Source organism: Panthera onca, chromosome B3 (assembly GCF_046562875.1).
Source record: "Panthera onca isolate mPanOnc1 chromosome B3, mPanOnc1 haplotype 2, whole genome shotgun sequence".
In the NCBI taxonomy this organism is placed as follows: Eukaryota; Metazoa; Chordata; class Mammalia; order Carnivora; family Felidae; genus Panthera; species Panthera onca.
In genome coordinates, this window is record NC_138344.1 from 101,788,709 (window position 1) to 101,803,554 (window position 14,846).

General features: G+C 34.3%; 1 protein-coding gene across 1 annotated transcript; it reads left to right on the plus strand.

Moving 5' to 3' along the window:
• Positions 1 to 7,959: 7,959 nt before the first annotated feature.
• SOCS4 (suppressor of cytokine signaling 4) lies at positions 7,960 to 11,126 on the plus strand. The gene has a single exon (XM_060617289.3). The coding sequence runs from the start codon at positions 7,960 to 7,962 to the stop codon at positions 9,283 to 9,285; it is 1,326 nt and encodes a 441-aa protein (XP_060473272.1). The 3' UTR covers positions 9,286 to 11,126.
• Positions 11,127 to 14,846: the final 3,720 nt, after the last annotated feature.

Below are 14,846 nucleotides of genomic sequence, written 5' to 3' on the forward strand. Positions count from 1 at the left end.
AACAGTTTTCTGTAGAAATCTTGAATTAAAATCACCTATCTGACCTTATTCAGTAGAACTAACTAAATGTTATTTAAAGCTTTTGCTTGTAGAATGTTCATGTTGGATTTCATTTTCATTTCACCATCCTTGCAACTGGTGGTAGTATTTGGGATCAAATGGTTACTGAATCTGGGAACTTGCTTTCTTGAAAATGACTTTTATATAAATTTGCTTTTTAGATATTTGCCTCTTGCTTATTAAGAAATCATTTTTTGGGGGGCGCCTGGGTGGCTCAGTTGGTTGAGAGACTGACTTCGACTCAGGTCATGATCTCGTGGTTTGTGAGTTCGAGCCCCGCGTCGGTCTCTGTGCTGGCAGCTCAGAGCCTGGAGCCTGCTTCTGATTCTGTGTCTCCCTCTCTCTCTGCCCCTCCCTCACTCATGCTCTGTCTCTCTCTGTCTCAGAAATAAATAAACATTAAAAAAAAAAAATTTAAAAAAAAAAGAAATGATTTTTTTGAAAGATGTCACTGTGTACTCCCCAGAGCAATGTAATTTAGCTGCCTTCATAAAAAATTAATTATTGAATCAAAAGCCAAAGCAACCTTCTCCCAAGTGATTTTTTTCACCCTCTTAAAAAAAACAAAACAAAACAAAAAACACCTTTGCAGTTACCAACAAAGATCTTTGATTTGTCAGCACGTTTTAAAATATCATCTTTGATTTCTATACTACATTAAAATGGTAGTAAAGCTACTTTCTTAGGAATTTGTGTCTCTTCTGCTTCGTTTATGCAAAGTCCATAAAATTCCAAGAATTAATGATAGGCTATTTGAAAGGATTTGTTCAGATTTAGAACCCTACAGTTTTTTTTTACATTCAGATTTTACCTGTATAGGCAAGACACCAAAGCACTTCTCCAAAATTCATCTTTAGTCTTGAAAAATATAACAATTAAAATAATTTTGTTCTCACTAAAAATTAATGTTATTTTTATTGGTAACAGTGTGATTTAATTTTTTTACTTTTAAGAATTTTAAGGTTTAATGAAACTTGTGGAAGAGATTAGAAAATTATTTTTCCATGCATCTTAAGTGTAAAGATGTGGGAGTTTATATACATGATGCATTTTTATCATTTTTGTAAAAAAAATCATGTAATAGGGAAATTTGAATATCTTTTTTATAAAAAGATTTCTCCATAGCATGTTTTCTTTAAGCAGTTACTTTCATAGTAATTAAGATGTTACCTATACCATGAAATGACCACTTAGATATTTTGTTTTGCCTTTCTTTCTTCATATATCTGCTAAATAGCTGCTGAGAGCAACTTATCCCAGTAAATAAAGATCATCAATTTTAGAACACCTGTCATTTTGTGAAAGAAAAATGCATAACTCATCTTCAATTTCAACAACTTAAGTACTTTGCTCTGAGGTAGCTAGCAAACCTAGTATGTTATAAAATTTCCATCATTGTGTCTATTTACAAAGTATTGTGAAGATTTACTTATTTAAGGTAATATAATCCATAAATCTTTTCCAGTAACATGGAAGCAGGTGCAATCCATAAAGGTGAACAAAGAATTGGAGAGGGCTGCCATCAGGTCCTCAACTTTTTGGAACTCCTATTCTTCTCCCAGGAACAGCACACCATCCAGCACGTAACCATCTGACAACAAGTGATGGGAACATTGCCAACCATGTATTCAATATTAATAAATTTTAATTTTTCTATTGTTTATACAAATATAAATAGAAGTTAAATTTTCTTACTACCTTGAAGATTACAACATTAAATGACATTCTAGCCCATATACATATATTGATATGGTACGTTTTACCAAATCAAATTTTTGCAATAATTTATAAAAGTGGGATGAACTTCTGAAGATGAACTCAATTTTCTAGCAAAAGAATAGCTATGTGAAATTTATATAAGGCTATAGTTCTGAGATACTTTTGAAAATAAGTCAAGATTTTCTGTGCAAAAACTCGAAGTACAGATAAATGTATGGAAAATTCATCTAGGGCAATGGTATTTCATTTTATTCTGTGGACACCTACAGCATTTACACACATAAGAACAGTTAACCTAAAATCCGGAGATACTTAACTTACAGGTACCTAGTATATACAAGTTGGTAAGCCTTGCTGAAGTAAACCTGTTAATGTTGGCAGGTAAACTTTATTAAGGCTGGAAACTAGTTCTCTGGGGGAAAATGTCAAATTATTCTCTAGCTTCGTGGTCTGTTGAGTTTCAGCTATATCTGGCATATTGATCCCTTTTCACTTTGAAACATTTTGTTATCCTCCTGAAAATTATATTTGCTCATAAACTTTGTAGTTAGAATTGGGCTAGAGACAGAAGTATTCTTGTGATTTTTGTCATTATAAAGTATTTCTATTAAACTGGCTTACGTGCCTTAATAAAACAATATATCTAATATCTTTCTTTAAAAAAAATTTATTGAGTGCTTAATACATTTAGGATCTGGCTGAGTACTTAACATACATTATTCCGTTTAATCCCCAACAGCTCAATGAATTAGATGGCATTAATATCTCCATTTTTCAGATGAAAAAAACTGAGGTTTCAGGTGATATGGCTAGTATAAAATAAACTGGACTCAAACCATATTACTAATGCCCATTGTCATTGTGCTGTGGAACTGCATCCTTGTCATGTACATGCATAGAGATATTGAAAATGTTAAAATGGTTACTGCTGGGTGGTAGGATTATGGATAATTTTGGGTTTTTCCTCATAACTTGAAGCTTAGTTTGAATTTGTCCCAGTGAGTATGAATTATTATTATTTCTATCAAAACGATATATGTGCCTAGGTTAAAATTTAAATTAAACTGGAAGTTTAGATAAGCTAAGAAATGCTGCAATTGAACCCATCCCAGAGGCATCTACTTTCAATCTCTGTTTTTCTGATATTTACCTTTATATTTCTAAATCATATGCTTATACTTCTCTTTCTTGGTTCATCAGTTAACAGACATCAGTTGAGTTTCTCTCATGATAGATGAGGATTTAACTCTCTTTTAGTTTCCTTCTTTTCATTTTGTTTTCTCAATTATATCAGAGTTTTGGTGAATATGTAAATATCATTCATGGCTGAGTCAGGTGTTTTACAATTCTGTTTTCTTTTTTTTTTAATTTTTTTAATGTTTATTTTTGAGAGAGAGGGAGAGAGACAGAGCACAAGCAGGGGAGGGGCAGGAGGAGAGAAAGGGAGACATGGAATCCAAAGCAGACTCCAGGCTCTGAGCTGTCAGCGCAGAACCTGATGCGGGGCTTGAACCCATGAACCACGAGATCATGACCTGAGCTGAAGTCAGATCCTCAACTAACTAAGCCACCCAGGCACCCCTTTCTTCTTCTTCTTCTTCTTCTTCTTCTTCTTCTTCTTCTTCTTCTTCTTCTTCTTCTTCTTTTAAATGTCTATTTATTTTGAGAGAGAGCACAAGCAGGGGAAAGTCAATTCTGTTTTGTTTGTTTTTTTTCCTCAAGATCCTCCACCTTGGAGCCTATGGCCTTGTGTAATTTTATCGACTAGTTGCTCTGGATACCCTGTTGTCTAGAGACTTTCCTTCTTCATCACCCTAAGAATTCAGATTTCCTTTCTGCTGTGTTAAATGTCTTATTTCCTGTGTTATATCTTTTGATGTGTTGTACAACTCTAATTTTAGAAGACTGTATCTTCCAGTATGAGGTAAAATTGTTGATGTTTTGCATGTCTGGAAATTTCTTTTTTTTTTTTTATGCTTATTTGTTTTTGAGAGAGAGTGCGCAAGCCGGGAGGGGGGGAGTAGAAAGAGGGGGTCAGAGGATCCAAAAGCAGGCTCCATGCCAACAGCAACGAACCTGATGTGGGACTCGAACTCATCAACTGTGAGATCATGACCTGAGCCAAAGTTGAGCACTCACCCATCTGAGCCACCCAGGTGCCCCTCTTATCCTGATATTTGATTGATAATTTGACTGGTTGTCTCTTCAAAGTTGGAAACTAGCTTCTAGATTCCAAAACTAGCCTCTAGCTCCTAATATTACTATTGAGAAACAGATGCCGTTTTATTTACATTCCTTTGTGACTTTTTTCCCACAAGAAGACTGTTCTTTATTTTTTTTAATTTTTTTTTTTTTTTTGGCTTAGACTTATTTGTTTATTTAACTATGGTAAGAATGCTTAATGTGAGATCTACTCTCTTAACTATATTATGTCTTCATCTCTAGGGTTGTAAAATTTTAGAATAATGTAGCCCATTGTGTATTTTGCCCCATTGTGCTGGGTACTGAAAGCTCTTTCATTATGGAGGCTCATGTACTTTGGTTCTAGGAAATTTCCTAATGTGGTTTCTTGTATAGTTTCTCCCCCTTTATTTTGTTATTTGGTATGAAATGTATGTATTGTTCCTCTAGTTTTCTTACCTCTTCTAATTAACCATTTTTTCCTACTTCCTAGTATTTCCTCAATTTATCCTCCAATTTTCCTATTGATTATTTTATTTCTGTAATCATATTTTTAATTCCCAAAGCTTTCTCATTCTCTGATTGTCCCATACTTCTCTTGCTCATTCATAGATGTAATATCTTCTCTTAACTTGGAAGAAATCAGTTTTGTTTTCTGCTCTTTTTATAGGTATGGTTTTCTTTCAGTTCTTAGTGTTTTTTTAGTTTCTGTTAGAGACTTTCCTCAAAAGTCTGATGACCTATGACTATTCATTCATATTCCAGAGTGAATGAAGCACAACAATGCTGCCTGACAGCTGTGAGTAGGTGGGGCTTATGGACTAGCAAGCTTCTCTGTATGCTTGGGTGGCCTTCCAGCTTTTTATTGGAGGAGTCCCAGGTGTCAGCATCTAGAAGTCTTTTCTCCTTGTCCATTCCATTCTTTGGCAAAGTCTCTTTTAATTCCCTATTAGGAGATACGAGTGGATGCTGGAGTTCTGGAAGCCAGATTGAAGAAGGAGGCAGGAACTTTCATTCTGATTTAATCCCAACTTCCCTTCTACCCCTGTGTCTGGTATCCAAAGCCCTGAGCCTCTCTGGTTCAGTTTCTCCAAATGATAAATATCCCATCTCCTCTAAGTGTAGGAGTAAGAACCAGAGCTGTACATCTGCTGGAAGTACGTACCTCTCCATTTTCTACCCTGTTCTCCACCCACATTTTCTATAGTACCTGGTGCCTCTGGGTCCTGGACTTCGCCCACTCTGTTGGCTTGCTTCTCATTCATGTCACTTCTGTGCCTACTGTTACCTACCTCTCTGTTGGTACCTCTTCTGTTGCTGAGTCAGATATTGGTCCTCCATTCATATTCTGTCCTCATATTTTGTGATTCAGGTGATAGATATCTGCCAGTCTCATTGAAGATAAAAGCTTTGTATTTTAATTTCCGATTTTTCCTTGTTTTGGGCTAACTTCTGAGAAAAGGATGAAGTGAAAAGATTTTCACTTGGCCATTTTATTTATTTATATTCTCTTATTGAGAGAATTCTTATTCTCTTGAGAGAATAAGAGATAACATGAGTGGGGAAGAGGAGCGGGGGTGTGTGGAGAGAGAGAGAGGGAGGGAGGGAGAGGATCTTAAACAGGATCCACACTCAGTGCAGAGCCTGATGCAAGGTTCAATCCCATGACCCTAGGATGATGACCTGATTTGCAACCAAGAGCTGGATGGTCAACCAATTAAGTCACCCAGATGCCCCCACTTGGCCATTTCAAGCCAGACAATTACTTATTTTATAATCAGAAAAAAACAAAAAGCTACTTTCATTTTGAGAGGAAATGAAGTTATACTACTCACTAAGATATTTAGTAATAGAAAGCAGCAGGTATAGTAGCTAAAGAAGCATTAGAATCACTAAAGGATTTTATAGGAGACTTGGTTATTGAAGACAGAACTTGAGAGAAACTGAAACAGGCCCTGGTAAAGGTGGGAATGTCGTCAAGAACAGAGAGAGAGTTTATCTCTGATAATAGGAACAGTACAATGTAGGGGTAACAGGGAGGCAAGATGAAGGAGCTCATATCCAGTATAGTTAAGTTGGTCACAGAGTTTAATAAACTGCTATATTGATTTTTTTAGTAAATCACCAGGCATTTCAAATCTTACATATTTTTCACAACTGAGTAAAAAAAAGTAGAAACTGGGGCACCTAGGTGGCTCAGTCAATTAAACATCTGACTTCAGCTTAGGTCATGATCTCACAGTTCGTGAGTTTGAGCGCCGCGTTGGGCTCTGGGCTGATAGCTCAGAGCCTGGAGACTGCCTCAGATTCTCTCTCTCTCTCTCTCTCTCTCTCTCTGCCCTTCCCCCACTCGCACTCTGTCTTTCTCTCTCTCTCAAAAATAAAAATGAACATAAAAAGAAAAAAAGTAGAAACTCTGTTGTATTAATGAAAAATATCTGCTTGGGACTCCCTTATTACTTTTTTATCTTGAAAAACGTGTGCAGTCTCTTAGTAACAAGTGTCTCTTCTAATCCATGACTCTTCATATTCTTCAGCCTACTTTGTTTCTTCTCCTTGTTTATTTTTGCTCAATAGAATTTAGTCAATAAACAGCCAGAGCATACTGTTGAATATAATTTTGGCATCCTAAGTGATGATGTATCTTCCAAAATTATAATTAAAAATATTTTCCCTATAGATTTTAAATGACTATATACTAGTGAGCCCACTAAATAAAAATAATCAGTATAATCACCAGGTGCCATTCAGTGTTTAGCAATGGAGTACTTTATTTGGCAAGTCTGACTCATTAGTTCACAGTTTTAGGTGCTTGCTTAAGTATTTACTACAGATGTTTGTTTCAAATCATATTGCTTTGAAAATACATTCAAGTGGCTATAAACATTTACTTGACTGTCAGGATTGTAATGTTCCTCTGACATAATCAGAAACTTAATCATAATTAGTGTGCTGAGTGAGACTGATTTTCTCAGTCTCCTAATTCAACTTTGATCTGTAAAATATTTGAGATTATAGAATCCTTACCCCCAATTCTGGGTTTAAATCTTATTCCACCTAAGAAGAGTTAATTTAATCCCATCTATGACCAATCATTACTATTTGTCTTAATAAAATTCAGTATTTCACATTGTAAATTCTACTATATCTGCCAATTTCACGGGCACGTCATTGCCCTATAGAAATTTATACCTGTTTCTCAGAATTACCAAGAAAAATACAAGGGTGTGTGTGTATGTAAAATAACAAATTTTTATTCTATTCCATATTTTCTAAGAATTGCCTAGACTAATAGTGAAATTGAGCAATTACTGAAATGAGTTGACAGAATTGCATTGCGAATGCTTGCATGGCATTCATACTGTTCAGTGGTGATTATTTAATAAATTTTTAAGAGCTTTTATAACTTAAAAGTTCATATTTTCAATCAATAGGAAATAAAACAAGGAGAGGGAAGTAAAGGAACTATAGGGTAGTGGTTCTCAAACACCAAGTCATAGATTTCTCACTGTCTCTTACAAACAATTCACTGACTGGTTTGCTGTGAAATAAAAATAAGGGGAGGAAATATTGGCATAAGCTGTATCTCAAGACTAGAAATTATTCACATTTTGAGCATACAGTTTGGCTAAGAGAGGAAGCTTCAGTTTTTCTAATCTATATTGAGAATTTGGTGTGGGAAAAGAACTCAGGTTCTTGATTCCCTGGCCCTATGAAATTATTAGTATATAGTAAAGCAGATTATTTAAATGAGAACAAAATATCTTGGAACTGCCTTCCAATATATCCAGTACTCTTATCTTGTACCTGTACTAATTTTGGTTTTTCATCTTTTGTCTGTTGGGGGTTAATATATAAACTGTATACAAAATGAATGACAAATGGCTAATGATTTTTTTTTCTTTAGATACATCCAGAGAGTGCCCAGAAGAAACTCCCTCCTGGAAAAACTAAAAAAGCAGTATTTATAACACTGGAATTTGTGGATAATTTATCAAAATGGCAGAAAGTAGTGAAAATAATAGCAAAAATGTAGATGTAAGGCCCAAAACTAGTCGAAGTAGAAGTGCTGACAGAAAGGACGGATATGTGTGGAGTGGAAAGAAATTATCTTGGTCAAAAAAGAGTGAAAGTTGTTCAGATGCTGAAACAGTGAATGCTATAGAGAAAACTGAAGTTCCTTTAAGGAGCCAAGAAAGGAAGCACAGCTGTTCATCCATCGAGTTGGATTTAGATCATTCCTGTGGGCATAGATTTTTAGGCCGATCTCTTAAACAGAAACTGCAAGATGCCGTGGGGCAGTGTTTCCCAATAAAGAATTGTAGTGGTCGGCACTCTTCGGGGCTTCCGTCTAAAAGGAAAATTCATATCAGTGAACTCATGTTAGATAAGTGTCCTTTTCCACCTCGATCAGATTTAGCCTTTAGGTGGCATTTTATTAAACGACACACTGCTCCTATAAATCCCAAATCCAGTGAGTGGGTAAGCACAGACTTGGCTCAGAGTGAATTGAGGGATGGTCAACTAAAACAAAGAAGAAATGTGGAAGAAGAGGTGAACTGCTTCTCACATACTGATGTTCAGCCCTGTGTCATAACCACCAACAATGCTTCATGTAGAGGTGGTCCTGTGACTGGCTCTGTGATGAACCTAGTTTCAAATAACAGTATAGAAGATAGTGATATGGATTCAGATGATGAAATTATTACACTTTGCACAAGTTCCAGAAAAAGAAACAAACCCAAATGGGAAATGGATGAAGAAATCCTGCAGCTGGAAACACCTCCTAAGTACCATACCCAGATTGATTACGTCCACTGTCTTGTACCAGACCTCCTTCAGATCAATAACAATCCATGTTACTGGGGAGTTATGGATAAATATGCAGCTGAAGCTCTACTAGAGGGAAAACCAGAGGGTACCTTTTTACTTCGAGACTCAGCACAGGAAGACTATTTATTCTCTGTTAGTTTTAGACGCTATAGTCGTTCTCTTCACGCTAGAATTGAACAGTGGAATCACAATTTTAGTTTTGATGCACATGATCCTTGTGTCTTCCATTCTCCTGACATTACTGGGCTCCTAGAACATTATAAGGACCCAAGTGCCTGTATGTTCTTTGAACCACTTTTATCCACTCCTTTAATTCGGACTTTCCCTTTTTCCTTGCAACATATATGCAGAACAGTTATTTGTAACTGTACAACTTACGATGGCATTGATGCCCTTCCAATTCCTTCTTCTATGAAATTATATCTGAAGGAATATCACTATAAATCAAAAGTTAGAGTACTCAGGATTGATGCACCAGAACAACAGTGCTAGGAAAAGTGTAGGTATATGAGAATGATTATATACATATTTTCATTTAATATTTTATTTTTCTTATACCACTTTGAATTTTTCTACAAAGGGCAGTCGAAATCCAAAATAAATCTCTGCCCTAAATTTTACTTCCAGATCAGTTTATTTTTCTTATGATAACAATAATTGTTTAAAGTTACACAGTAGGGGTTAATGAATATTTTTGACCACGTGTTTGGTTTTTGTTTTTACCAAATAGATTGTAAGATTTTTTTTCTTAATTGTAATTTGCTTATGATCCAGGGATATTTGGAATTTGGTAGGCAATGCAAATACAGTTAAGTAATCGGTATTTTGTATTTTTCTTTAAAAATAATCTTATGTTCTTTCCTAATGTAAATTCCTTGTTAACCTATGCCATTGGCATTCCTATACATAAAATATAGTTTCCCTGTCCTCCTTTCAGAGTTGTTTTAAAATTCTTCAGTAAAGCTGAGTGTTATAATTCACAATCTATACCAATGTAATTGAGTTTTGTAATTTAATAATAGGAATGCTGAAGGTAACAAAATGGTTTAAAATTAAACTTGAAGTGTTTCACTTTAAATATTAACTATTACTAAATTTGATCGATTGGGAAGAATCAAATGAGAACATGACTTTTTGGAGGTGAATTTATTTTCTACACTGTGGCGTGGTCATTTGTTATTTTTGAATAGGTCTTTCACTCAACTTAGATGAGTTGCTCTTTTCAGAACATGAATATTGTTCCTTTCTCACTGGAAGCTTAAAAAGTAATGATAACACTATCAGTAACTAGTAGTTACTAACATATTTAAGCAACTATGGGGTTTTTCTGTATTTACTTATGAACTGTTGCTTCTAATTAGCCTTTTTATAGAAACTCTGAGCCTGTTACTTTGGGGAAATGCCACAATATTATAAACAGCTACAAATTGCCATTGATAACCAAGGAGGACCTAAGTAGTCTTCATTATTTTAAATTGAGCTTGACTAAAGATTTAAGAAGTAAACGTGGAGCTCAGTTTTTAAGAAGCTTGATACTGGTTTTGATTTCCAGGTTTCAAATACTCCTGTTTTCAGAATTAACATGTCTTTACTGTGGCTTCAACAAAGGGAAAACATTTTGAGAGCTACATGGCTTATGCCATACTGAACAGTACTGGGCACCGGGACTAATATTTTAAATTTACTGTCTCGATAGGGAGTATATTTAGAAACATCATTATCCCAGTATAATAAAGGTAAATGGAGTGATAGCCTATCTAACTCCTCTTTTTTTTAATAGTCAGTGCATAATTTCCTAGATAGTAGTTTCTACTGGTGAGCTGTCTAGCCCTTTGTACAAAGTGGCATTTTTAATATCATAGTAATTGATTTCTCAATGCTAATTTAGGTCCAGTAGTAAGCTACTTCTACCTGGATTGAAAGAAATTTGACTCAACTTTCCAACTCAGAACAGGTGTTTCATAGGTATCATCGCTTTTATGTTGAAGTAGCATTTTGCTTTCCTGCAGTTCTGTTAACATAAAGATGGCATTTTTCAGTAATAGCTTTAAAATAAATTTTTAGCCATTACCACAAAATTGAACCAGGAAAATCTCTGTTACCATTATCTTCTATCATTTTTTTTTTTCTCAGTGATCTCAAAATTGTCTTGGTTACAGTGAGGGGTAACTACTAATTATGGCACCTGTCTATGGAGTAATGAGGCTCAGGATATCATTAACACCGATACTAGGATAAATATCTCTTCTAAAGATGATATTTCCCTTTTACAAAAGTAGAGAAGTCTCATACTACCTCATCTTTATTGTGACGCTTTTGTAGATCACTGAGAAGCTTGTCTTGTTTACCAACAGAACACTTCCTAAATATCCCATTTTTGGTGAAAGAACATTAATAGTATAGTAAGAATCTACCCGTGATTATAGTTTTTTATCAGAATTTGATAATGAGACTTTCTGTTTCTGTGAAACAATTATTGTTTTAAATATTTTTCTTTTAAAAATAACTTTTTATCGGTACAGAAAAACCTAAGGGATGACTAGCTAACAAGTATTCTGTTAAAGAGTAATTTTATAAAGAAAAATGAAATATAATTATGTTGTCTTTTATAATGGTAAAAATTAATGTTTATATGAAAATCAAGATCTAAGTAGCTTTTCATATATTCAAACTGGTTGCTTGTGATATATTTTCTCTGGCTTTCTTATTTTTCCAACTTCAAGGTATTAATAGCTGTTAACATTTTCAAAATACTGCCATATATATAGCCTTGAAGTAGATCTAATAAATGAGAGCAGGGAAGAGACTTATTTACTCTGAAATGGTTTGTATTTTTCCTTTGGTGTTTGCTACAGTGAAAAGAAATCTGGAAAGTAGAAATATAAAGACTGGAGAAGGGAATTGTTTACCATGAAGGAAAAAGAAGAGTAATAATAAATTAATTTTTAAAGCATTAAAGAATTGAAATTTAGAAAGGTTAATTTCTTTCTCAGTGACTTTGTGAGGACACATTTGGAAGAGCATCCAGTATTCACAAAGTAAATTTTAAAATGTGAAATATGTAATTATTGGAATATATAACTAAAATGATTAAGTTTTGAGAGGAACACGAGGAAAAATACAAATATATCTAAATATAAATTTTGTAACTAAGTTTGTTGGCATTTGAAAAGTGTAAATTCCAGAGTTGAGAAAGCATTCAGCATGGTGGAAATGTGTAGAGTTATTGGTGAGAAAGGATGGAGCTAAAAGAAACGATAAAATATTAAAATTAAGAATTTAGGCATCACCTCAGGGAAGAGCCTTGACAGTGAAAGGGAACTACTTAATCGCTAATAGCTGGTCTGGACCAGACACTTAACTGCCCTTTGGGAATCATCCTGCACTAATCAGGAAATAAACTTGACTTTTCTATTTCTCAAGCTTTTCAGGACACCACCGTCACCGCCACCACTGCCACCACCGTGCATCTTCTTTTTTTAAGCTACACAGCATCTTGATTCATACTATAATTCCTGAAATATGCTGAATGGATATGTTTTTAGGTTCCTTGAGCATTTTTGTATAAAGAATCATATGTGATCTTTCTATAGCCATGCCATTCACTTAAATAATTCATACAGGGAATGGCTTAATTTAGAGGAAGACCTAATAGGAAGAAGATTAAAGGAAGCTTTTAGTCAGCCTGTGGCTAGATTTATTGATTTGGTGAACCGAACTGTTTTCTTTCCTGAAATTCAGCTAATGGTCAAAGAATGGCTTTCAGTTAAAGTTTTGACTTATTATAAATAATATAAAGAATGTCTTAGCAATTAGAAATCCTTTAAAAAGTAGAGCAAATGTGGCAAATAGGACTCATACAAATTCCATTTCTTTTGATAAGAAAAACACAAACCATTATCATTTATTCATGAGCCAAAGCCATTAAGAAGACAAATCAAGTTATCAGCTTCCTGTCTCTCTGAAGTTTGGATCATTTTATAGACCCACATAATAGGTTTCTTCCTATGAAACAAAAACCTTAAAACCTAACTCTTATAAATATACTCTTAGCTTTCATTTATAATCTTTTTTGTCACTTTTAGATATGATTATAGCTAAAATCTGTGTAATCAATAGGTTATACATTGATTTTAGTAGACTTCACAGGAAAATAGACATAATTATTTCTTGAGACAACACAGGGAGAACAATGTTTAAATGTAAACCTGTGTGTTAAGTAATTTAATACCCAAATGAATAAAAGATTTTAAGTCATGCAGATTATTGTTTCTAATTTGGAAAAAATTCTTTACAATTTTGGTTTTAACCATAATCAGCTTTACGTTTATTATTTCTAAAAAAATGAATGCAAAGCACAAAGGTTTTTTTTTTTTTTTTTCCTTTTTTTAACGGCATACTAGAAGTGAGCAGTGCTACAAGAGTCTGTACTAATACGTTAATATGTTGGACTCATAATGGAGGTAACTTTTGAAATGGATTGGCTTCTAGGTAGAAATATAGACTAATGGATATAACCCAATGGGAAGGGACTTGGGGCACATGAATCCTATTTCAAATAAAACCAGAATCTATTTTTTGTTTACTTTTTATTTTCAAATAGATTACTCAATCCTAAATTTTTACCTTCATCTAGCCTACAAGATGTAGGTAAATAATACTTGTCACTTGACTTGCTGAAGGTTAGTTCTTCATTTAAGAGGTGACTCTTGGAGCATACTTGAAAATTTCTGTAATTTTTTGAAAGTAATGTAATGATAGATTTTCAAAGTATCCCTTAGTGGACTCTGCAAATTCACATTCACTTCTAGTCTGTAATAGGCTTTCTTGGCTTGGTTTGACAATAGAGATAACAGTACAATATGGATTTATGGTTTAGACTCTGGAATTGGATGAACAGTTCCAATTTCCTCCTACCCTTAATAAGGTTTATGTAAAATTGATGTTTGCCTAAGTTATTTTAAAAGTTGATTACATCTGCAGGAAGTAAAGATAATCACTTTTGTTGTGGTTGTAATCAAATCTAAGCTTTCAGACTTAAAGTAAAACTTGAGAGGAGGTTTACTTAAATTACGTTGACTTTGCTAGGATTGAATAAATTCTGTGTAAACCAAGTATGAACTTGATATATACTTGAATATACAGAGTTTAAGTAGTAACTTCGCAAAGCTGTTAGTACTCTTGTCAATCAGGCTTGTGTGATCTTCCCCGTACCCAAAAAGAAGTAGACTGTTTACATTTTTATTTCTAATCCTGGAGTTGAATGTTTCTTCGGTGTGAGTTCAAATAAATTGACCTGAATAAATTTTCACTTCTTAATTAAACTTCATATATAAAATACAAAGGCTTTGTGTCTTGTTTTTAAAACACTGTATATCCTGACTTTGCACATTCAACTTAAAATCTGAAAAAAATTTAAAAATCTATATTACACATTTCCTAATTTATAATACACTTTCCATCTTCTGTGTGTCAGTTTGGGTCTTCCAGAAGCAGATGCCAAGATGTCATTAAATGTGCAAGATTTATTGGGGAAAACACCTATGAAGAAAGAAAGTGTGGAAGTCTTCATACCACTTTGCAAGTCTGACATACATGAAAGAAATTCGAAGGTTGGGTAGGGTGGGCTTCAGACTGCAGGACAGTTGTGAAAAAGCTAAATGGGGATTTAGTTTCTCAGCAAAGGTTGCCTGTGGGAGCCCACATGGGACAGGAACGGTCTAGCTCTAGAACTCTCACTATGCTGTTATTGGCTGGGAGCATGGGAAAACGAAGCTGTTACTCTGATATGTGACCTGGACCAAGGTGAGATGAGGCACTTGACTTGGGCACAAAAATTTTCTGACCAAAAATCTCAGTAATGAAAAGCAGTATTTCAATGCAACATTTTTAAATCAGTTTTTCAAAAAATTCTAATGAAAAAAAGTTAAAATTTTAAAGTAGTTTTACTGACTTCCTACTGACTCAGACTTCCTTATAGCTCCATAAGGCACTTAATTTACTGACTCCTGAGGGCAGGGCAAGTGGTTCACGCTAATACCATTTTACATAGA

Coding starts and splice junctions, on each gene's coding strand:
- SOCS4 (XM_060617289.3), top strand. CDS start 7,960: ATGGCAGAAAGTAGTGAAAATAATAGCAAAAATGTAGATGTAAGGCCC.